The sequence below is a fragment of the Hemibagrus wyckioides genome, linkage group LG03 (genome assembly GCF_019097595.1).
Source record: "Hemibagrus wyckioides isolate EC202008001 linkage group LG03, SWU_Hwy_1.0, whole genome shotgun sequence".
Taxonomy (NCBI): Eukaryota; Metazoa; Chordata; class Actinopteri; order Siluriformes; family Bagridae; genus Hemibagrus; species Hemibagrus wyckioides.
In genome coordinates this window covers 28,538,146-28,563,320 of record NC_080712.1, presented here as the reverse complement: position 1 = coordinate 28,563,320, position 25,175 = coordinate 28,538,146, and the positions used below count along the sequence as shown (strand labels likewise).

At 37.9% G+C, this 25,175-nt stretch overlaps 1 protein-coding gene across 5 annotated transcripts in view; it reads right to left on the bottom strand.

The window, feature by feature from the left end:
- csmd1a (CUB and Sushi multiple domains 1a) overlaps positions 1-25,175 on the bottom strand; it is a 331,961-nt gene that overhangs the window by 34,594 nt on the left and 272,192 nt on the right. For all 5 annotated transcript variants that reach the window (XM_058386490.1, XM_058386491.1, XM_058386494.1 and 2 more), the window contains exons 32-47: positions 23,239-23,352; positions 21,178-21,273; positions 19,765-19,968; positions 18,708-18,832; positions 18,163-18,259; positions 12,914-13,018; positions 10,595-10,713; positions 10,222-10,291; positions 9,983-10,099; positions 6,562-6,771; positions 5,484-5,672; positions 4,644-4,821; positions 3,312-3,457; positions 2,503-2,583; positions 1,902-2,015; positions 750-938 (exon numbers count right to left, since the gene is read on the bottom strand). In XM_058386490.1, the coding sequence (XP_058242473.1) occupies positions 750-938; positions 1,902-2,015; positions 2,503-2,583; positions 3,312-3,457; positions 4,644-4,821; positions 5,484-5,672; positions 6,562-6,771; positions 9,983-10,099; positions 10,222-10,291; positions 10,595-10,713; positions 12,914-13,018; positions 18,163-18,259; positions 18,708-18,832; positions 19,765-19,968; positions 21,178-21,273; positions 23,239-23,352 (2,154 nt within the window). The remainder of the gene's footprint in view (positions 1-749; positions 939-1,901; positions 2,016-2,502; positions 2,584-3,311; positions 3,458-4,643; positions 4,822-5,483; positions 5,673-6,561; positions 6,772-9,982; positions 10,100-10,221; positions 10,292-10,594; positions 10,714-12,913; positions 13,019-18,162; positions 18,260-18,707; positions 18,833-19,764; positions 19,969-21,177; positions 21,274-23,238; positions 23,353-25,175) is intronic.

The following is a 25,175-nucleotide window of genomic DNA, read 5'->3' as shown; positions in this document are numbered from 1 at the left end:
AAATCAATTGTTAGTGCCCAATAAGAGTGATGATATTCGCCTTTTCCAATTAGTTTGTTCCAATGCACTAAAAACATTCATTTCTAAATAAAAATAAAATAAAACAAAAAATATTATTATTAATTATAATAATTATTAATTAGTTTATTTTTATTTTTTTTTATTTTATTAATAAAATAATATTAATTTGTATAATATATAATATGTAACAATATATAAGCAATACGTATTTTATTTGTGGTATACCACAACAGCCGATAATTACAATTATAAATACATTGGGCATTTTTATCCGTTGATAATTACAGTTAAAACTAAATTTGGAAGGATTTTTAGTTGTAAGCGATTTGAAAACCACTATATTCTGCAAAGTATTCCAGCCCAGGAGAATAGAACAGAGTTTTCCACTTCCCAGTTTCTTGATAAAATGACATGCTGGGTTATTTTTTGTCGTTGTTGTTTTGGTTGTTTTTGTTGAGAGATGTTCAACAACATTAAATCTAACTATGAACCGTTAAAATACTCAGTGCGTCATTTCATTAATAAATTAAACATTGCATTAGTTGTCAGATCGCTGTAGAAGTGCAATAGCACATTCCAGACCATGCTGTTATACGGAAATAATGCACTTCGGGTGGTAGCAGAATTCCACTTTGTGCATCACGTCCCACTGGTGTGCATTATTTTCATATAACTGCACAGTCTGTCTTGTGTTATTCCTTTCATGAGGTAATGTAATATGTTTTTACCATCAAAGATTTCCAGCTCATCAAACTGCTTTTCACTCTGAAACAACTCCACATAAATGGAAATGGTGTAGGAGGGCAACACTTTGATGATCCAGGAGCAGGTCTGTGAGTTGGGGTAATTTTTTGGGAAACCTGGACTCAGGATTACTCCAGAGGACTTGGACAGCTCCTCATTTGCAGGACATTGAGCTGTTGGGACATACAAAGCATGATATTCCGTACATTTCAGTAAATGTGCTTTCATGAATACAGTTTACATTCCTGGCATTTGGCAGACACCTTTATCCAGAGTGACTTAATTGTATTTCATTTTATACAACTTAGCAACTGAGGGTTAGGGGCCTTGCACAGGGGTCCAGTGGCGGCAGCTTGGTGGACATGGGATTCACAGCCTTAAGATCAGTAGTCCAATGCCTTAACCACTAAGCTACCACATCCATGTTTATTCTGTGTAATATTCTAAAGATGTTTATTTTTATTATTAGTTGTAGTAGTAGTAGTAGTAGTAGTAGTAGTAGTAGTAGTAGTACTATCACTACTCCTACTATTACTACTCACGATAGCCCATAAATGCTTTTGGGATTGAACATTCCACGATCACAGTTCATCTATTATTAGTTGTAGTAGTAGTAGTAGTAGTAGTAGTAGTAGTACTATCACTACTCCTACTATTACTACTCACGATAGCCCATAAATGCTTTTGGGATTGAACATTCCACGATCACAGTTCATCTATTATTAGTTGTAGTAGTAGTAGTAGTAGTAGTAGTACTATCACTACTCCTACTATTACTACTCACGATAGCCCATAAATGCTTTTGGGATTGAACATTCCACGATCACAGTTCATCTTCTCTTCTATCTCTTGCTAGATCTAATACCAGTCTACTTCAATCCGGCTCTATCCTTTTATTATTCTCCTTCCTTGTCCCTTGTATTATATCGTCTACTGAGAGTGAAGCTTCTTACAAGCAGTCTAGAGCCATTTGACAACAAAGCACTCAGGGCCTCTGACCTTTTTTGCCGTCTTCCTGTGTGTTTCCTTTTCTTATTTATTTATTTTCAGCAGTGATGTCTGTAATGTAATCAACTCAGCAGGGACTTTTGTTCGATGTGTTTTCAAACCTGACCGTGTAATTTGTTTCCATTTACCTTCACACACTGGAGGAGGGCCTTCAAACTGTAGGTGGGAGTTAAGCTTGCAGGTGAGCTCATCGTTGCCGACCAAGGTGAACCCAGGAAAACAGCGATATCTTACAATGTCACCTGAAATGTAACAGTAACAACCTTTTGACATTCCTCTGTTAATCAGGTGCAAAAAACAAATCTTTTCCCTTCTGTAATTTTGTATGATTTTTGCCAAATATATCATTTCTTTTTTGTCAACAGATAACTCATGCCTGATTAAATGATAAGAGAGGATTAAAAAGAACTTTTATTGAGCGTTTAAATGACCAACACCTTTTAAAATGTGAAGCAAATTGTGTGTAGACAGGAAATTGATTCGGCTTAGGGTTCAAGCTCGGGCTGGTTCACCTCTGTAGGCGAAATTAAACTAGATTCGGTAGCTTTTAACATTACAGGTTGATTTTGGTAACTCAGTGTGGCGAGGAAACCACGTGTTGTGTTCCATGAAGTTTTATCCATAGACGTGCCACATATTCTGTTAGTCCTGCCAGAACTAACTTTCTTCCCTGAAAAGATTTCATATTTCCTTATCTGCATTCAGCTAAATATAGTTTATGTCACATACCTATTTCATAGTCTCCATCTTCATACAATATTTCTGCCTCATCCACGGCAGGGGGAGGGGAGCATTTCTTCAGAGGATAAGCTGAGAAGACAGGAGATATTTTGCCTCATTTTTTTTCATAACTTTATTTCAAGCTGCTTCCATAACAAAATATGTCAGGATATCATGCAAGTACAGTATGTGAAATTCTTGTATATATAAATATTGTACACTGAAGCTGGACTTCAGATCACCAAACCGTTATTTTTAATCGTTATTGCAGAAATGATCCTTTACAAACGTCTTACAGAAAGCAATATCAAAACCTCCGGAAAGTTTATCCATGTTAAACAACAGTTTTTTATCGGCTTATTATTAGCTTTTATTATATATGATTAGAACACCTGCAAGTCCATATGAATGTGCTGTTACTATAGAAACCATAAAGTTTACATTCATGCCATTTATTCACAGCCGAAACTACTATTGTAGAACACCACTGCTGTTAAAGGAAATTTATGGATAGAAATTTTAGAGAACTTAGCGTGCATATTCTTTCTGCTAAAATGTAAGGAAAGCAAGCCCTTTTATCTGATGTTTACACATGCCTACATATTCTGACACGAATGAACAAAATGAAGCGCAAAAGAGGCGTCTTTTTCTGACAAGTCTAATCCTAAAAAAATGCTGATGTCATCAGAACCGGTAGCTGCATTATTGAATGTCAGATAAGAAGATGAATCCTGTGTTTTAGCCATTTTCCCTGCAGACTTTGCATGATATGTACTGGTTCAGTAGCAACATATTTTTCATTTAGAAGAGAAACTAACCGTGGAAATTGAGGACAAAGAATCCGCTCGTGGAGAAGTCACTGTGAAACTTGATAAGAACCTGATTGAAAGAACTGTATGCTGACTCCAGGGCTGTATTGCCGCTGAAGATTCCAAGCTGTGGGTTGCTTTGCTCTGGTCCGTCCCTGCAAGAAAGCGAGCACACATTGAAAATGCATTACTCCCAATTCTTGCATTAAATAGTTTAATAACGCCTTGCTTTTTTTTTTTTCCCCTGAGTGGTTGGAGAAAATTGATTTGCTTTCAAATCTATGGCTGGATTTTGTGCTGACTTTCATGTGAAGCCATTTCATTACAGGCCATGTTGAATGAAAACCAGGAAAAATGATGACTTAACAGAGTAGCCCACTCTTTTAATGGCTTTTGAAGATTAATGGCCTACGTAACTAAGAAAGGGCTCGGATATGCTGCGCTTTCTTCAATGCTACACATCTTTCTGATCCACATAAGTGGGGGTGTCAGATAGAATGGAATAAAAATGGCTTGTATGATATAACTATAATGTTAAATCTCAGAATGAACAGATCTCATAAGATTCCAGACAGACCGCGCATAAGGATAGAAATGCTTTATCATAGGATAAAGGTGATCAGTCAAAAGAACTACAACTACTTCCGTCTAGAGAGACTCAAACTACTCCAGCAAAATGCCCTCATGGTAAAACAGGCCCCCCCCCATTTAATTTCTCACCAGTCTATATACACATAGACAATTAGATTTTTTTATTTTAAATGTTTCTTTGAAATTATTTTCCAAGTCTGTGTTTTACAGCAAAATTGTGGTGTTCCTAATGCTTGTTCTTGGAAGTTTAACGTAAAACACATAAAGTTTAGTTTATTTGATTATATACATGTCAGATAACATGCTTAAAGCAATAAATGTGCTATAATAATGTTCATAAAAGGTCAACGTCACACAACAACAGAAACCTCTCAGAAGCAGTGCTTTTCCTGGTATATATGGTTTTATAAAATATATTAATTAATTAATAATTTTATTGAGACAGCCATAATATTCCTATTTCCTGTTAATATGACGAGATTGGCTGATACTTGTGCCATGTGTGAAGTGGAGTCGACTCAAGGTTTTGAATGTTTTTAATTCACTGGTAACTATTTTTACTATTGAATTTGATCAACTTTGTCAAATGGTTGATGCAGTCCTAGATCTCACAGTCATTTTATTTTGCATATTTCTTCTTCTTCCCCAATAATTAATTCTGTTCTGTGGTCAGAAATCTTTAGAGAGCTCTGTGTTTCTTATTTGAGACATTTTTTTTTTTTTTTGGTGTGATCAGTTTTGAGCACTTACCACACTGCAATGTAGTCATTTACAGGCTCAGTCTGGAGCAGTGTAAAGTTGATGTACACTCCATGGCCATGTGGCACTGTGATGAGCCACAGGCAGTCCTGTGAATCCGGATACTCGTTGGGGTATCCGGGTGAAAAAATCGTACCGTTCAGAGCAGTCACGTTGTAGCCACAGGGTGCTGTGCACAAAAACATACACAATTCAGGAACAGGGACTATGATAATTTATCTTTCCCAAGAAAGATATTCATGGCAGATGATCAGCGGTGGGGAAGTGCAACATCATCATACTAATGATAGCGTCGGCAGGCGGGGAACCATGGCCTTCTGTTCACATTTCTAGAGGATTGGAGAAAAAGAGGGGGTTCCACAAAGTGGAAGATAGGGAGAAAGAGAAAGATGGTGCAAGTGCTGCTACTGTGGTGGGAGAGCGGTGGTGGTGTCTGGTGCTCAGAGACAGACAGAAGAAAGGGAAAATGTGCGGTGGTGTTGATTGATTATGGGCCAGACGGCTTTCACACTGCACTACTCTGATTGATCATCAAGGCTGCAATTTAAAGCAGGTCCCTGTAGCCTTGGTCTCCACTGGATCAGTCTTCAAGGTGCTTAATTTAAAAGGCAGCTTTTGGGGAAAAAAGCAGTCCTTGATATGCTGTACCGGTATAACACAAAGCACCAACACTTCAGTTAAAGAGGCCTTTGGGGCTTCAGAATAGTTCATGAAAATTATTCTACTGCAAACTTGGAGCAAATGTAAACCATCATTTGCCTCTGAATCATTAAACTGATTAAAGGAGCACTGATGAATATTATCAGGAGTATTGCAATGTTTGCCTCTTACCTTCACAACGTGGAAACGGATGGTTCCATTTGCGGTTGGTTCCATGCTGGCATGTTAACACTGGATAACCAACCAGAACATACCCCGGATAGCACTCAAACGTTATGGACTGCCCTGCACTGAAGTCACTGTGGATTATGTATCCATTATGGAATGGATATGGATCTTGACAATTTTGTAATTGATAAGCTGGGGGAGAAAACAACAACAAAACCGGAAAGTCTATTAATAATTTTCTTTCGCTTAGATAAATTTCGTAGTATGTTTACAGAAATTCAGGAAAACTAGGCACTCATTCCTTGTTTTAAATATTGAATATTCATATTCAGTTTGTTCATTATTATCTATAATGAACGATCATCTATTCTAGACAGTTCAGTGAGTTTCTATGATATCAAAAAGGTTTAATTGATTTCTTCCTCAGGCAAACAAACACAGGAAGCTTACAAATCATTCATCAACTCAGACGATTTCAACTCTCGAACCTCCAATAGGGGAGAAAAGAAAAGGAGATATAAGAAGAGGCATGGATGCTATCTGACCTACAAGTAGGCGATGAGGACAATTGTGGGTTATTTCTTATCAAGTTTTTATCAAGTGAGAATCAGAATTACAATGTCCATATCCACATATTGATTTGAAGAGGTTTTATTTTGGAACAAAATAAATGTCTCATGCCCCATGGATCCCACCCCCACACCTCCCAACAAACACTGCAGATGCCACTCATGATCATAGGGGGTGATGTGATACCCTGTCATTCCCTAAATTGCACACCAAGCTTTTTAGAGGTAAATACAATTTATCCAGTCAGACAAGGAAAAACCCCGTGTGAGAGAGGAACTTGGTAACTGTGCCTGAAATCACTGAGATGCTGTAAGTAGCTGCAGGTGGTTAAAAACATTCACATGTAACTATTGATTTTTTTCCCTCCATTTGCCCCCATTTGGTCACCTGCCAATCACCACCCACCTGCCAGCTTTCCTCTGTCATATGACAGTAGCCAAGCTTTTAGAAGCAAAACAGTGAGATTCCAGTAAGGGATTAATACAGTCAGGAAAGAAAAGCTGTTGCTCACCTTGGTACGTGAGCCTGAAGCCCTGGCGATTTTGCGAGTGGTCGCTGAAGAAGCGGATGTCTGTCTCATGCGTTGTGCTCAGGAGGGGAGCAGGAAGTTCACTGCCGCTGTACTGGCCAATCAGTTCGCTGCTGTGCTGAGGCCCATTACGCACCTCCAGGAAGTCATGGTTATCTTCGCTAGTGAAGTTCAGAAACTGGATGTGTGCTCCTGCAGGGTGTGCAAGCAAGCAGATTACAGCACTGCACAAATAGCCAAATGCCTGGTCAAAAAGCATCCTGTGGTTAAAACACTGAGTGCAGCCAGCATGCGAAACTACTGAGAATGGGCAAAGTTCCAATGGCTTTTCACTTACATTATCACCTGCAGGAAAATTCACACAACCTACTTTTGCTCAATAATCACCTTATTATTATGTGTGAAGATTGGCAAAAACAACAGGACGGGGAATAAAATGTTCAGAATTGTACTAGTTACTGTTTTTAACAAAGTGTCTTTCAAATACACAGCTTTCTTTTACAATACACCAAATTAATAACACCCACACTCATCAGCAAAATAAATGTGTTTCTTTGTAATTATTTAATAATTGGAAAACTTTCTCTGGCACAAACATACAAACTGTACTTTTAGAATAGACGCCTTTATTATCGCCCCACATACTTTCCAGCACAGTGAAATTCTTTCTTCGCATATCCCAGCTAATGAAGTTGGGGTCAGAGAGCAGCAGCAGCTATGATACAGCAGAGAGGGTTAAGCGCCTTGCTCAATTGCCCAGCAGTGGCAGCTTGGTGGTGCTGGGTCTTGAACCCCGATCCTCCGATCAACAATCCAGACCCTTAACCACTAGAGCTACCACCGCCCCATACTTTTTGGCATAGATAAAAATTTCAGCAGATATTATGTCCTGTAAGTAACTAGTGGATAATGTGCTGTCCTTGAACAACCATCAATGTCTACATCAGATTGGGGAAAATCTTGATTTCAGTAACTTGGGATTGTTGTTTGTGCCAGATGGGCTGGTTTGATTGTTTGAAAATCTATTGACCTTGGATTTTCACATGCAACTGTCTCTAGAGATTACACCAAAACGATGCAATAAATAAAGAAACAAAAAAAACAAAAACAAAAACACATTGAACAGTAGTGATGAGATGTCGGAGGAGAATAGTTGAGACAAATTGGAGCTGAAGTGAAGGCTGTGTTAAATCTAATAACCACTATTTACCACCATGATGTGCAGAAAAGCATCTCAGAACGCATGTGTCAAACGTTGAGGCGGATGATCTACAACAGCAGCAGACAGGTGCATCAGGTCCATCAGGTTTCCCTCCTGTTTGTGAATAGCATGATGTGCTAATAAAGAAACTTTATCCTAGCCGCCCTTACTCGTCCCGTAATGCCCATGGTCCCGCATCTCGGTACGCTTTATCACAGATCTGCCCTCCTCTCAAGGCCAAACCATCATATTAGTAGTGATAGACTGCTTTTCACAGTCCCTCTGGCTCATTCTGCTTCCCGCTCTACCTACAGCATTTGAATCAGCTATGACTTCTGTCCTAGCATATTGTCAGACTCTATTTTCCTTTAGTAGAAGGACATTGTGTCTGTCTAAGAACTGCAGTTCACATCTTATGTACAGATGGCATTGTTATCATTCAGACACTGCCATTAGTGTCTTGACCACAGCTTGCTTCATGTTTCCTGATTTAGTCTTGTCTAGCTTTGTGCCTGTTTGCTGATTACCTAAATAATTGCCTGCCTCACGTTTCTGAGAACCTTTTTGTGTTTATTACATCGGTGTTAATAAAACCTGAAAAACATGCGCTGGCATATATCTGTCTGCTTAGTGACATTTGACTATTGTAAGGAATTACAGCAGTTTTTTTTGAAGGATATTAATTCAGCCTGACTCTCCAGATACTGCTAGATTTAGTTTAATTGTGCATTTGGGTGTGCTTCTAATTCCCATCCGTTCGGAGATGAAAAACATTTAGGCCCTCAAAATATTCAAAACATTTTGTTGTAATTATGAGGATATTCCTGACAAAGCTGGACTCGTATTAGATATTCGCCACATGTTCAAGCCTCTAATGCAAACAGAATTTAAATAACACCTGTGAATGTTTAATTCACAGAAGGCACACTGATGTGTACAGCTTTTTGCATTCTTATCATACACATTTAGTTTATGGTTCTTATTTACATATGGTTTTCAATCTCTACTTTGCATGTGACACAATCTAAATACGATATGTGTATAAAGCAGTGGAGTAGATATGGATGTTTGTTCTGTTCGTAAGCTTTAGGCGAATGAAAAGCTTTTCATGGATTCGGTCATGTCACTGTTATTAGATGTGTGATGGAATGATGAATATCAAATATAAAACCAACTTTACACAACAATGCTCCTGAATTGGTAAAAAAAAAAGAAAAAAAAGGTGTCGATTACTTTTCCATAAGAGTATGAATATGAAAGTAGTCAAATTCCTAGTTGTTCCTCGACTTTTCATACTCAGTGAAGACACATATATAATAGGATTTCCTATTAGAAGAGCACAATAAAGCAAATTCATGACTTAAACCTATTTCTAGACTTATTTTGCTTTAAGCTTTATCTAATTCTGTCATCTCTAGAAATAAGCAAGGCTATATGCAAATAGAAAACAGAAGCTTAAAATGAGTAAAAGCATCATAAAAGCAGGCTGAAAAATATCTGATTTATAATAATCTCATAATAAAATGGAGTAGATAAATTCGCCCACATTCAAGATATTTTCACTTGCTTAGATGTCATTTTCTGCAGCGTACCTAAAATACTCATGATTTCAGGTCAATGCAATCAATTCTCCTTAGGCTGTCCATTTATTCATGGGGTGGAAATATATTAAGCAATTGAGAAATCAGTTTAAAATGTATAACCAAAAGTCAGATGAACCAATTTGCAATTCATCAGCTGAAGCCCGTGAACTGAATTAACTTAAACACGCTCAACCTCAAACTTGGATGTTATTAGCAGAGCTCTGCAGTGACGTAATGTGGGAAAGATCAGAAAGAAATGCAAGTGTCCAAGAGGAAAAGGTCAAACGTGATGCCGGAATGAAACAAAAAGTCTCAATAGCCAAGCCAAGCAAAAGACAATCAGAAATCTAAAAAAGCCTGGCTCCACTGCCAAGTACTAATATTTGCAAAATGTATGGTTTAATAATGTATAAACACTGGACCAATTATGAGTTCCTTTACATCAGGAACTCTATCGGCTCCACAGACTCATGAATCTGGATCCGCTCCACTCATTATCTCCAAGCCACTAATAAGTCAGATCAGTGTATATAACATTTACGGATCTATTTAAATGTTTAAGGGTTGAATTCAGAGCTGAGTTAACAAATTTGTTTTAGATTCGAATTTGTTTGCTCACCATATCCGATGGGCAGGAGGATGCTCCATGTACAGTCCAAGTTGCCGGGGTAGTTTCCAGGGAAGCCAGGGCTCAGAATCACATTACTCATATTGTTAAGAGTCCCACCACACTTGGCTGGTTTCCATAACAACAGAAAGACAAATCATAAGCTTTTAGTGATATTTTTAATCTCAGTGTAAAAATACATACATGAGCTATTAAAAGCAATGCAGTGTGAGTTGTGGGGTGATTATTACCGATACACAGCGGAGGTGGGTAGTTCCAGCGTCGTACAGTGCCTGGCATACATGTGATATGGGAATGACCCTAAAGAAAAGTTGAAAAATAATTTTGAGATTCACAAATGATAGACACTAAAGAGTACTGGTTTTTCACCATTCATTAAAGCAGAATACATTTTTCTAAAAATCTTACAGTAAAATGTAAAACTGGGTTGCTTGATAAAATGAAGAATAACAAATTTACAGACTAATTAGTTCATCCATGACCAGCAGGTCACTGAGTGGTTAATGCAAATGGTATGGAAGTCAAAACAGACCACTAAAAGGTTTTTCCTTTTTGGCTCCTGAGGTTAAGATTAGGGAAACTAGAGTGTGCACTGTTCCTTACTTGCAGAACGTATCCTGGCTCGCAGCTGAACGACACCACCTCGTTCACCATGTACCGATCCCCACTCTTAATGCCACTGGCCGGCACAACTGGCTCCGGACATGCGGTCAGGCCTACAGCTAAATACAAAAAGAAATAAAAGACACCAGTCACTACCAAAAACAAAACAAGTAGCTAAACATCGCCTCACAGTAGTCTCTGCAATTCATAAAATGTAAGTAGTAGGAAAGGTTTTGAGTGAGAATGTGCTGGAGGGGAGAGGTAGTAACTGTACTGGCTCGAAAATTGGGTCCGGGAACTGCCAGGGGTCAGTAATGTTGAATTGGACCGCGTATTGATTTAAGAATAACCAGTCATATATATATATATATATATATATATATATATATATATATATATATATATATATATATATATATATATATAGCCAAAATTGTGTTATTCTACATTTTCAAATAATCATTAATATATCTGAATAATGTCTATCATATTTATAATATAGCTATATAATATTTAAATACTTTAGCTATGCTGTATCTCAACACCGGAATTAAGCATCATATTTATATGCATGCAGCATCATAACCTCTAACAGCAAAAGATAACAGCCAGATCAGACAGCTTTTAGGTGCTTTTAGAATAAAATGATAGAAAATAGAGCATTTTGTTTGCAAATTCTCTACAATGCATTTTACTCTGCCTGTTCCACTTTTTTTTTATTTTTCATAATGGCAGCCACATTGATCACGCATTTATCTTAGTATATGAAATCAAATGCCTGACACAGCGTGTCTCTTGAATAAGTGACCGAGTTGCCCCATGCCGGGAATCATAATGCGCATTACCGTCTCTAATTCAGAACTGACATTTCAGCCTGTGTTCAGATTCTCAACTGAGCCACTACTCCACTAGAGCTGATTGTTATTATTGTACTTCTATGGACCATTACACTGGCGGCGGGCCTAATTGGGCTACATGTTGATGGAGTGTGCCATAACTCTGAGATGTATTTAGAGTTCACTGATTTACTGCGATTCCGTAGAAAAGAGAGAGCGGGGAAGCTCAGGGAACCGAAAAATTCCGGCACTACTTTATTTATTTATATTTTTTTGCAGCAACCTGATAAGCATGATGGCATGCATTAAGATAAGGAAAGTGCTTAATGCTCTTTTTAAGGGAGCATCATTTTGTGTTACATCGCTAGCACTAGCCGCTGAGCAGCTTTCTAAATGGATGCAGGCAGAGAAGCAGACAAATTGGACCATGTCAGTGAGGGGACTGAGGATAGAAACAGACAAATGAGGAGATGTGGGGAAGTGAATTAGGTGAGGTGGTGTATATCAGGGCTGGGCAGATGAAAAGCCATGCTCTAAACACATGGACACGCATACACACACATCCATTTTCACAAAGACAGAGGAACCCTGATGCTATCTAAATCCGACTACTGGTCCTAACTGCATCCCAGAATACAAAGGAAAAAAAAAAAAGGCTGCTTCTTTATATTCCAACATCAGAAATGAACACACCAAGAGGAAATGACTTTCATTACAATGCTTCCCACAGAAATGTCACCTGCATTAAAAAGCTTGGTTTAAACCATTTTCTTTTTCTTTATAATGAATAATAAATTGCTTGACAGGTTAGAAAAGGACATGGGACTTTACTCTCATCAAGAAATCCTGATTCTTTAAATATATTCATCATTAACAACTGCTTCATTCTGATCAGGGTTAAAGGAGTATATCTCTGGAGTACACCACAGATGAATCGGCAGGGCAACATAAACACACACCCTCTGAGACATGGAAAACCCACAGAAAGCAATAAAAGTTAGGACAGACCCTGGAGCTGTAAGGCGGCGGAGCGATCCACTGCGCCACCACTTCTTTTTCATTGCAACTTTTTTAAAAAAAACCCAGAAGAACTTAATAGTAGTAAAGCTGTAAGTCCAACACTGGACACAAGATAAGACTCCCTATCGTTGCTGCTTTTATTTGCAATCTAATCAAGCCCTTAACAATCATTTCACTATATTCTAATGGCATGGCAGAGAAAAGCAGGCATATTAAAATAAAAGAGAGAAAAAAGGGAGGCTGGAACAACCGTCACAGCTGCTATAATGATAACAAATAATCATGAGTTATTTCTGCTCTTTTATTCTGGTACGTTTAGATACCAAAGTGTTTTTGGATGTGCAAGTGGGTATATGAATGCAAAAAGTTATGTGCAAGACTGAGTGTTATAAATAAATTGTTAATTTGCACTGAAGGTCAGACAGGAGAACAGGCTGTCAAGCACAACATGTTCCTTACTCACTTTTGTACTCCAGGTGAAATCCAGCAGCGACGACGCTGATATCAGTATGAAAGTGTAAGTAGAGCTGGTTAGACGTGCTGTTTAACAAGGCTGGTGCTGTTGTACCTGAAACAAAAAATAAAAGTCGATTAACAGAGAAACACACTTCAAATGCATCATGGTCTCTTTTGTTCATTAGCTAAATGCTGAAGAGAGGACGGTGGTTCAAGAGAACGGGTGGAGGTGGGTGACATGCTGTTTTGGAGGTCATTCAAAAAAACAACAAAAAGTTACAAGGGACAGAGGAAAAAAAAGAATGAAATATATTTTGACAGACATTAGTAATTGAGGCTTGTTACTGGCCTTCCAATGCCTTGAAAGAATTTTAATCGTGTCTTTAAAGGTTTGGGTTTTTTTTTAACTGCTGTGAGTGCCATCACATTCGTTTTAATAACAAGATACAGCCGTTCTGTATGATGCAAATTACTTCATTGTTATTTAACCGAGCCCCAGAGGTTGTCTGAAATACAGTGAATTATATTGTACATAAGTAACTGTAATTAGAATTGTGAAGCTTTTGGGTGCTTGACATTATTTTGGAGCACATGCATGGCCTTCATTCTGAAATTCATTATATGATCTGGAAACATTTTTAAGACACAATTCAGGCCTGCTTCAGATAAAGGAGTAATTATGAGTATTCACGAATGTAAAGAGACAAAATAGATCTATCTCACCAAGCTTTGGAAGTCTGAAGTGCTCACCTAAACGTCTTGGGCCATATCCATAGCTTGGTTAAGGATGAGTACTGAGGACTTCAGACTTCAGTGAACTTGAAATCTACATTTTACTAACTCAAATTAAGATAGCAAATTAAATGTGTGATAATCTAGCTTACGTCTTGCACACATTATGATTTCATGACCTTGATTTAGCATTTTGTGTCTTCATTCATTAATTTGTCTGCACAAGTAACTATTGGAGCATAATATAAAAAAAATAATAATAATAAAATGCAAAATAATAGCATGTACTATGTTACAGGCTGCCTAATACTGAGGACAGAAGCCGTATTGTTAAATTGAATTTGCAGTGATTAATCATTACAATTAGGACTATTCACGCAGCAATACACCAGACTCTGATTTAATTTTTTATTTCAGTTCTTCTCATTTATAAATCGTTGTATTAGTCTTTTTTCCCCCCATCTCATTTTTTGTCTCTTCATAAGTTATGTATTCTATATTATGCCTTGTATAATTCTACACGATTCTACTATCTGGCAACCTCTGAAACATGAACAAAATGCAGGTAATGCACATAAACTGAATGGAAAGCCCAGAATAATGTATTTGTTTGTAACTCATCCCAGAATATCACTTTCTCATTCACAATATCATCAACCGCAGCAGATTCTGTGAAATATTTAGTATTCCCCAGCCTAATAATGACTGAACAATACCTTTTCTTTTGTCCAGTTCACAACCTGTAAAAGCCTGAGTCATGCTATTCTAGCCAGTAGTAGGCATGTATTAGTCCTAGTGCATTACACTGATGACTGAAGCAGGAAAAACGCTCCTTTGCGCTTGAATGACCTGACTAATAATTTCTAGATGAGGTTTGACAGGCCCAATAGAGCTCTATCCAGTGTCTATCTATTCAGCACATCTTCATTTCCATGAGCGAGACAGCAATCTACTGCATTCTTAGACCTGTCAGATGGGAGTGTGATGGGCCTAAATAGATTTTGCCGGATTGAATATGGTGCGTTTAGGGCACTGCATTACTTTGGATGCCAGCAGCAATTGTAACGACAGGGAAACTTCTCCCAGGAAATATCTGTTAGTGATACATAGATTTAGTGTGTGTTCCATCCATGTGATTGATGGGGAGGATTCATCCTATCTGCATTAAATATTTCTGTAACACCTCACTGTAAGGTGCACAAATATGCAACATATTAATACTTGCATCTTTTGCGCATCCGGAAATAACGACGCGTATACATTAATACCCACCACCAATATCCATTAATAATGGTAATAGTTAAACATTAACATTTTGTTAATATTGTGACTTACGTTGTATTAATAACGATCATTCATGCTATATTTTTGTACACGGTGTACCTTCACCCAAACTATTTATATAACTTGGGACAAATTCATATTAATGGCATTAGTTACAGAAATATTAATTGTGAAAATATGTATAATTGTGACAACAACTGAAGAAAACAAGCCAGTATAAATCCAGAAATAAAGGCAAATAATACCAGTCATTTAATGCAGATGAAACGCCATATAAAAGGTACTCAGGTGGATTGAAAGTCAGTTCCGTATGCCATGACGTCTTCTTTTAATGCCGCGCTACACTTCATTGGAGCCGGCACTTTAGTGTGCCACATAAGTAACCAAACTGGTATGTCTCAAGCTGCATACCTTCTGGTGAGCTACATGCTGGCAACAAGCTAGCCATCTAACATTAGTGATCATGAGTTTATGATAAACTGACTTTCTCAAACCAGCCAGCTGTATGGTCAGTGCTATAGATTTAACCAACTTGTTTGCCTATGTTGATGGATTTAAAGTAAATCTATCTATGAACTGGTTTAAAGTAGTGAAGTGATATTTATATTTATTACTTTTACCAAAGTTCTGTGTATGAATTCCAAGATAAGGAGAGGCTTTTTCTTTGTTTTTTCATAGTTGGAAGTCAGACCCTCCATGTTAAAGTAACCTAGTGTGACCTAATACTAATTTTAATGAAGAGTTAACTAGACATAAATGGCTATTCAAATTCAACTCAGCTGGCTATTAAGATATACTCTTCAGTAATTCCTGATGCAGTAATGATAAATGCATGTATAATATAGTGCTTATATGTAACCTTCTCTAAGATACATATTAAATGTGTCATGTTGTACATGTTTCCCTGTAGAACAGCTTCAGGACGTCGTGCAGCGGTTGCCGGTGTTTGTTTGACTAGATCGCTGCTTCAAAGCAAGCGTCTTTGCTAAGGTGTTTTCAGATTCATTAGGCACTTAAGGCTAGGTACTGGAGGCTATTTTCACATTTTTATAAGTCTCTCTGGATCATTTGCCAAATGACTAATGACAAAATGGAAATGTACTGTAAACGCTGTGAGCTGTCAATGTTTAAGTCGTCATGCTACATCCCACAACTAATTCCATTAAATAGTATTCACATTCATAAAGCACACAATTTATCGCCATTCTTTAACATGAGGCTTTTGAGAGAATCGTCGGAGATGGCTGGAAAATTGTTTAACAGTGAATCAGCAGTGCGGTCTATGATGAAGAACACACTATATGTATAATGAATTGTAGTAATATTATGCGTTCTGTGGGATTTCGAATAAAGTATATGGGGAGGTGGTAATTCACCGCTAGCTCATTTTTCAGCAAAATTGGCAGGATCCTTCCAAACTGCCTTCATGGTGAAGAATTACAGCCGTATATTATGGATTTTGTGGAATGCGCCTTTAATATAGACTCTAGCTTTAATGGGAAAAATGCAGCTTGTTATACATTAATGTAATTACATGTCCCGAACCCTTTAAGTAAATATAAATTGCATGGGTTACCTAAGAGGAAAAAAATGCACTGCTTAAATGTAATAGGAAAAAAAATACTGTAATTGAATCGGGAAGTGATGAGCAACAATTAGTCCTGCATGATTAAAAAAAAGAATGGGAGACAGGAACACAAAATATAACTGACATTTTAATTAACAATCTAATCCACATGGGATTTGAGGCCGTTGGGAAAATAAAATGAACACTTTTGACAAGAATGTATAAAGGTGAGATGTATTTAATCTGGCCAGAAGACCTCATCCATGATGCCGTGGGATTCCTTGATCCGATGTGTTTGCCATGCATGTAATGGCACCAGGACAGTATAATTCGCACCACTGAGTCACAGATGTGGAGAAAAGATTCGTTTTTTGAGCTTCTTCGATCATACGGACATGACGGGTGAATTTTCTGGGCACTTTCCTAAAGTGGTTTGAGAGTAAGGCAGGGGGTCTCAGTGTTCAGCATCTGTGTTGGGAGAAATAGGAGCAGGGCAACAGGCGCTGTGCAGGAGTCAAAGTGTGATCATGGCAGGCAGTATGTGCCTGGGGGCCTTCGGATGACCTTTCGCTAGTGTCCTGCTGTGCCAGTGGGATGAGTCGAGTACGGACATGTTGAAAGTGGTGCTGCAGGACTAGTTTCAACTCACTCCAGTGGGAGGACACTGGGAAAAAGATTAAACCTCTCACCTTCTAGGAGGATCTAAGTCTCTTTTCACTTTTCACTCCAGGAATAAGTAATTTACTTTATTTGCTTTATATAAATTTATATACATATCCAATCATACTGCAGGCATCAGTAATGAAATTAATGTCATCTGAAACAATAATTTATATCCTATATATTTGTCCAACATATAGCCTTATTTATTTGTTGTTTTCCTTATAGAGCTAAAACTTTTACCCATTTTTTTAAGCATATTGTTTTTTATTATGCAAGCATATTTAGATGATGAAATGAATCTGGATCCATTAATAAACAATATGACGTATCTGTTAATAATAATAATAATAATAATAATAATAATAATAATAATAATTTTGAATTATTTGGTCTATATTGTTTTATTTGGTGATTTATTTGAATAAAATTGTGTTAATATAATAATAATAATGATAATAATAATAATAATAATAATAATAATAACAACAACAACAATAATAACCCTCCTGAATTTACTAGATAATATGAAATAAATGTAAACCACATTGTACGACTATAATGAACAGAATTAGGGACACATACACTAATAGCGTCCTACACTATGCTCAGTCTTTCAATTACAAGCAGACAGATGTTTAGTTGTGAGAATCCTGTGGCTATAATTAATTGGGATGACAAGAAAGCACTATGAGTTGCCAGTCAGACCCCAAACGGCCCCCAGAGCCGATACTGTTGTTTGTCCAACTTCTAAATGAGGGCATTCATCTGTCATGTCAACAATGGCACAGAGATAGCTTTGGACTGTGCTCAACCTTGATTCCTCCCCATTTTCAAGTGAATAAAATTAGTAGGAGAGATTGGCTTTGAGTTTTAATGTGACATAAAAAAATAACGAGCCTGGAAGAATGACACACCGTAGAGACACCACGTGTGGCCGGAGCTGCTGTCAGCCTAATAGGCTTGCTATTGCAATAAAAGACTAAAAAGTGCTTAATGAAGAATCTACTCACCTGAAAAACTGCCAAGCTTTGGCGCAGTCATATCACCGCCATCATAGATCTCTAAGGAATCCCAGTTATGCTCTGTTGCAAAGCTTATGACTTGGATCTGAGAGACACACATGATGAATGGGTTACTTTTAACGTCCAGACAAATCCATCCAGAGCTAATGAAAATGACCAATATTTTATTTAAAAGCGTTCTCCTTTCATAACAGTCTAGTATGAAAAGGATTAACAGCAAACAAATTTCAGTTCTGCATATTTGGCTTTTAGATCTTTTTGAATATTCATCAGAATGAGCTTATGCATCATTTTCTCATCCTGCTAAATCTCTGTGCGATTGCATAATATTCACATGCTATCTCCTGTGCTGCCATCGGCGCCAGGCTTTTTCTTCCCCCCAACTCTAAAATTAGCTGGTGTAATTCAGCCTGCTTGCAGTGGGGTGAAATGTGTTCCCGGACAAAATGTGTTCCAGTCTGCTGTGTCGTCGGCTCTGGCTTATTGCTTTTGATGAGCTCCCGTGCTTTTTTTTTTTTTTTTTTTTTACTTGCCTGAATCCCGGCTCCTTCGGTGACGCTGATTCTCCACACACAGTTCAGGCTGTTCCCATAGGGCTCTGGGAAGCCAGGGGAGAGGATTGTGCCTCGCCTCTCTGTCATATTCCCACTGCATGGAACTGTGGGAGGAAAAGACCTTAGTGTAGTGAGACACGCTTCCCACATCTTTTCTCACACAGGATGCTAGAACTATGCTTACTATGGCCCTGCAGAAAATAGCATCCACCCATGCAAAATGTCTTTCGATGGGAACTTGAATTTCACCGGAAAAATATTACTGGATCTTTTTTTTTTTTCCTGACGAACACGAAGGTAGCATGCGTCACAGAATTCATTAATTCAAGAAAACTATGCATATTTCATGAGTTACTAGAATGTGCCATTTGGGAATATTTTCATCAGACAGTTCAAGCTAATCCCAAAATCATGTTATCAGGACATTCTGGTAGAAAGAATGGGATGACAGTGTGAATCTAAAATATAGCAACATGGTAGTGACCCAGAACTTTACATTGTATTTTTAGAAAGGCGCTAAGATAAGAAATATAACCCAGTGGGACTGCAGAGATAAATCTGAGTAAATACTGGTTTTTACACTTAAGCCAAAAACATAAGCCAAACAGTTGTGTCTAGGTTGCTTGGCTGATATACCAGGAAATCTCCAAATCATGTTCATGGGTTCATTCTCTAAAGGTTATGATTCTTCATCCACAGTTTCTTAAAAATATTTTCAGAAACAATCTACTTGTCCTGCCTTTAGCATATCCCAGTAGCCTTTGAATTCTGGCACACAGATAAAATAGTAAATGCGCAAGGTCAGTCGAACTCTATTCTCCCAGAGGTTTCAAGGTTAAGTCCTTTACTTTAAGGGCAAATAATTCTGTGAATCTGGCCGTTGTTCAGCCTGCAAATGTCAGTCTCACATGTATTAAAAAGTTCAAACCCCTCACAACACCTTCCATCTGCATTCCCTTCATGCTGAGCTCCTTTCAGTTGTCTCTTTATTTTGAATAAAACATAAACAATACAAAAAATTCAGGACAAAGCTTACCTATGCAACTGGGGATGGTGTCGTTCCATTGTGCCAGTGCATTGGGGACCGAGTAGCACTTAATGGCTTTGGATCCCTGTAGCAGGTATCCTGGGCTGCACTCGAATCGAACAATGGAGCCGGCTGAGAATTCCGAACCGATCCGCCTGCCGTATCTGGGCTCGGGGATGGAACTGCATTGCGTGTCACTGGTGCGTGGAACAGCTAGACAGGTGCAAATGGATTTCTAATCAAAATGGAGCACATGTGTTGCGAAGCATCTCATCCTCACACTCAAACCTCCTTTATTTGTGATGTTTTTCAGAGCCATGTTATTGTAATGAGAAATTCCAAAATGCATAATGAGTCATTGTGAACAGTTTCGAATAAATGTCATTTTAAACCTTGAGGGAGTCTTAACTAGAGCATCTTAGCTCAATCTGAGTTATTTGATGTTTTCTGAATTTTATAAGACGTGTGTCTGCGCACAATGCAAGTTGCCCCCATGTCCTAACTGGCAGAAAGTATTTCTTACATGCTGCTGTCCATTCAATGCTATGCTCCATAAAACACTGACAAGTGATAAAAAGAGACAAATTGAGCATGGGCTGCAATATGCATGCAGTGAAATTAAACATCCCTTAATAGATAAGCATTCCTTTATGAATCAGCTGACAAAGCCAGCTTAAAAAAAAAAAAAAAAAAATCTACATGCTTTACATGTCATCTTTAGTACTTCTTTGAAACCAGAGGCAAAATTTGTCTTGATTATCAGCCAGGAGCAGACCTTTACATCTACATTTATACGCAAGTCCTGTTGAATGAATAGCCCCAGTGTGGACCCTGCCTTCACTACCTTAAAAATCATTTCCTATACAACTGCATTAAAAATCATATCAGATTTGTTCTTCTGAGTCAACTGTGCCTCAGTTGTGACAATCCGCTCGACCGACTCTAGCATACTGATGAACACGACGAGCATCGCTTTGCTTTCTTTTGTTACTAATAACAGCAACTACTGGGTAATACATGTCCCATTCACTTTAGTTAGTACTTTTGTGTTTATACCAGTACAGTTGAATATATATATACACACACACACACACACACACACTTCCTGTTTACTTGTTTAAAAAAAATAAAATAAAGAGTGCCTTCTATTCCTATTTGAATGTGTGCATTACAAAAAATAACTTAGAATTCAGTTACATCCCTTAAATAAATAAATAAATAAATAAATAAATAAATAAATAAATAAGTACATACATTTTTGGTCAACCCACGTTGTACAATGGGTCATTTATTTTAAAATGTACGTAGGTGAAATAGATGGGATACCAGGGAGGGGACACAAGTTTATGATCAGAAGATTACAAACAGATTATATGTCTTCTTAAGACCACCTGTTTTCATGTGACATGCAGGTGCGCATACCTTGGTAAACAAAGTGGAATCCCCTGGCAGAAGGGCCGCTCTTGGCAGTGAACCTCAGCATGATCTGGTTTGAAGTAGCCAAAGGCAAGGTCTCGCCTGCAATACACAGTTATGCCAAATAATCACATTAAACTCCCTGAGAGTGGCACGTGGCAGTAAATGTCCTGTAATAAACCACAGTGAGTCACTATATAAGATGGAGCTACTATATAAGACGGATGGCTTAATAACCAAACTGTCCCTTCTGGACATGCTGAAAGGTGGAGAGAGAGAGAGAGAGAGAGAGAGAGAGAGAGAGAGAGAGAGAGAGAGAAAGAGAGAGAGTGTGCAGATTAATAGCCAAAGGAAACATTGGTCTCTCTCCTGGGCATAAAAACCCAAGCCATGAACAATGAGCCAAAGTATCTTCAACATATCTCCGGTCTGAGTTCTACATCCGCGGTCACTGTATCATTAGACATTTTTATTTACCACATTGCTTTTGCTACCTTTAGAATATCACAATGGAGTCAAACCTGCTAAAAAATCTTAGTATGTTTAATAATACTTAATGATGAAATCCTGTAATTCACCTTCTGTCAGATAAAGATACAGACACATAAGGTCTGCACCCAACTAAATGATAGACTCATTATTGTGAAGGAACATTATTTATTTATTTATTTATATTTTTTTTTTTCAGTTTAGTGGATTTTTACGTAACAATATACGGTGAATGTTCTCTCTCAGACTCAGTACTCGTATACCAGTTATTCTATATCGCCTGAATTTGGCTAAAATTTTGTGATTTCTAAAAATGATTGAGACAAAATGATTGACGAGCGTCGAAGAATATTCCAAAAAGTTCCAAATAAAATAACAAAATAAAACTGACATGCTCGAAATGGAATCTTTTGATAAACAAACAAAAAATAAATAAATAAATTCTAATTTGCAGTCACAAATATTAGCAAATAAACAAAATAAATGAAGTGCATCTTCTGAAATACAAATAGCAAGGCAATCATTTGTTAATCTGCTTAATTATACGGCGTTATTATTATTTTTTACACGTATATTTATATAGTTTTCTGTAAATGTAAAATAAATGAATGTTTTATAGTGTTGGAACTCCGGTACAGCCTAACCAAACCACCTGCCAAATTCCCAGATGTATCCCCTGAAAATATTTCACAAACAAGCATTTTCTGTTAATCTCAATAAAGGAAAACAGAATTCTTAAACGCAAAGTCATTTGAAAAAAGGAGAAAAGAAATTTGTGTGATGCTAATGATGAGCAACTTGCTCAGCGGAACCTGCAGGGTTAACGACTCTAGCATGAAAAGACAGGCCTGGCAGGATTTCTGGCCCGCTGGGCTCAAAGGCTGAGACAGAATTTACAGCACATCTTTGAGGGATTATATTGTTGCACGGCGGACCATAAAAAGAAGAAAGCATCAAAGTGCCATACAGATAGTTTATGTCCAATGGCCTTCATCAATCCTAGGAAGAATCCAGAATTAAGGGCAATTTCTTTCTAGGCATTCTACTGCCTTCACACATTAACGGCAAACTCCACAATAAACCTCGTGGTACTGTGCCTGAAATACAAATTAATTTTAAATGCAGAACTGCAGGAACAAACAGATCCGAGTGTAAAAATTATTTGAGTGTAAAGACCAATTGTTGAAAGGAAAAAATCTCATTTAAAACAAAAAAGTATTATCTTTCTTAAAAAATAGCTCATTGAGTTGACATTGACTGATTAGTTGCTGACAACTGCACAGTTCAACAAAAAAAAAAAAGCTTGCCAAGTTCCAAATAAGTTAAAAATGATTAGAAAAGACATGGTTAAGCAGTGCCCCCATGGCGCCCATGTTTTCCTCCACGAATAAAGCCATTAAGTCTCATTCATGACTCCCTTTCCTGCTAAATTGCACACACTTAATTGTCTTCCCTGCTTAGTGCAAAAGCTTGCATATGCCAGCTCATTTTTTTTTTGTCCCCCCAAAGGATTTATGCATTTCACAGCAAACCCAAATCAACAACAAATACTGAGGACAAGGTAAAGCTATTACTTACCAGAATGAGAGCCAGCTAGGGAGCTCAGAAGCCTGGCATTGTGATTTGGCCCATCAAACAGTTCGACTGAGTCATTCATAGCTGTCTGGAAATAGGCAAACTGCCCGAAGACCACTGAGGAGAGAAATAAATAAAATGGGCAGAGTGCATCATTGTTATATGCACTACAGGAGAGAGGTACACCTAAATAAAGTGCTTAGACATTTTATAAATTTCACCACATACACACATCCCTCAGGCAGGTGACTTTATGTGTGAATAAATGTTCATCCTATACACCGTGCTCATCCGTCTATGTCACAGGCGTTACACTGCAGTCTCTCCTAACGCTCTCGATCTAGTCGGACAATTTGCGTTATCACATCGTACTGTTTCCCTGAGATTAGATGAGTGCAGTCCAAAAGTCTATTACTAAGGAATATTTTTAGCATGTCTCAAACCAAGTAATGCACTTACTGAAGATTAAGGAATGAATATAAAAAATAATTGATGCTTATTATTGGAGACAAAAGCGTTATTGTAATTTTTTGCCTCATATGAAGTTTCACTCCTGTGGGGACATCATGTGCTCCAGTTCCAATCTGTCTAGTTTTGGGTGAGCCTGAATCCAGGGTGGCCTCAGATTTATTGCTCTTGGCTGATAGGAGTGGAATATGATGTGGTCTTTTTCTGTTGTAGCCTATCCCTGTAAAGGTTCAACATTTTCTGCATTTTAAGATGCACCGCTATGCTAAAGAGTGATTATTTGAGTTACTGTAACCTTCTGTTTAGCTCAAAGCTATCTGGCTTTTCTTCTCTGAACTCAACAAACCTATGTGTTATGTTTTGCATATATATATATGATTAAATGATTAAAAAGTGTGATGTGTCCTCCTTTAATACATTTTTTTAAATGCTGGGAAACAAGATTAAGGCTATATTTTATATATATATAAAAATAAAGCACTTGTGCTGTTATAGGAAAACAAGGCACTTCTTTTTGGGCTGTATTACACCATCCTGTCCTGGATAATTTTCCCAGAACAACACTCCCTGCTGTTCCTGTTTTCCTTCCTTACAGCGTAGATGCCTATACGTCACTGTTTTATATGCACTACCCATGTTTGTACAGCTCCAGGACTATCATTACGCCTGTAATGTAAGTGTTCACTCTGCAGGGAGCTGTGGACCGCCCTTGATCTCCAGCCAAGGCTTAGGTGATGTAAAGTTGTCATGGGTGCCAGGGGTCGTGCATGGCATGCTGGGAGAAGGGAGGCAGCCAATTACTGGTACAGGGCAAGTGTCAGGGCAGTCGGTGTGAGACATGGCTAGGCAGGGAGCCACAGAGCGACCCAACTCTATTATCTGCTCTTTAATTAGATGTTTGCCCTTGTCTTCTGCATGAGCCTGAGGGAAAACTCACACTGATTCTATGTAAATATCAGAGCTGGAGGATTTCCTCAATGTCTCCAGATTCATCCAACGCAGCAGCCAGAGCTTTACATTGCATGCTCTGTCAACATGATGGAAGATTTTTCAGTGTTTGAGTTGTACATTTTTTTCCCCACTGTCATCACCTAAATGTAACTCTTTTAGATGATAAAAGCACCTCACGCGAGCCTGTGAAGTTAACCTTAAACTTAATGGACCAGGAATACTAATATTAGCTTGATTGTGTGCAGTGTGTATTTCATCCAATTAAGGATTCATGGATTTCTTGAGCCAAGAAAAAACGAATTCAGAAGAGCATTTAAAAAAATAAACTAAAAGGATGTGACGCACCCTTTTAAAATCTCAATTCTACACATGGCAGTAATTATATTATATGCATATTAGCATCTAACCGGTATGTGGCTTAATTTAAAACAGTCACAGCAACCGGGAAAGTTCCAGATGGTGCCACTTAACTAGCCTTATAGTGTAAATGGCTGTTTTGTATGCACTGCTCCACCACTATC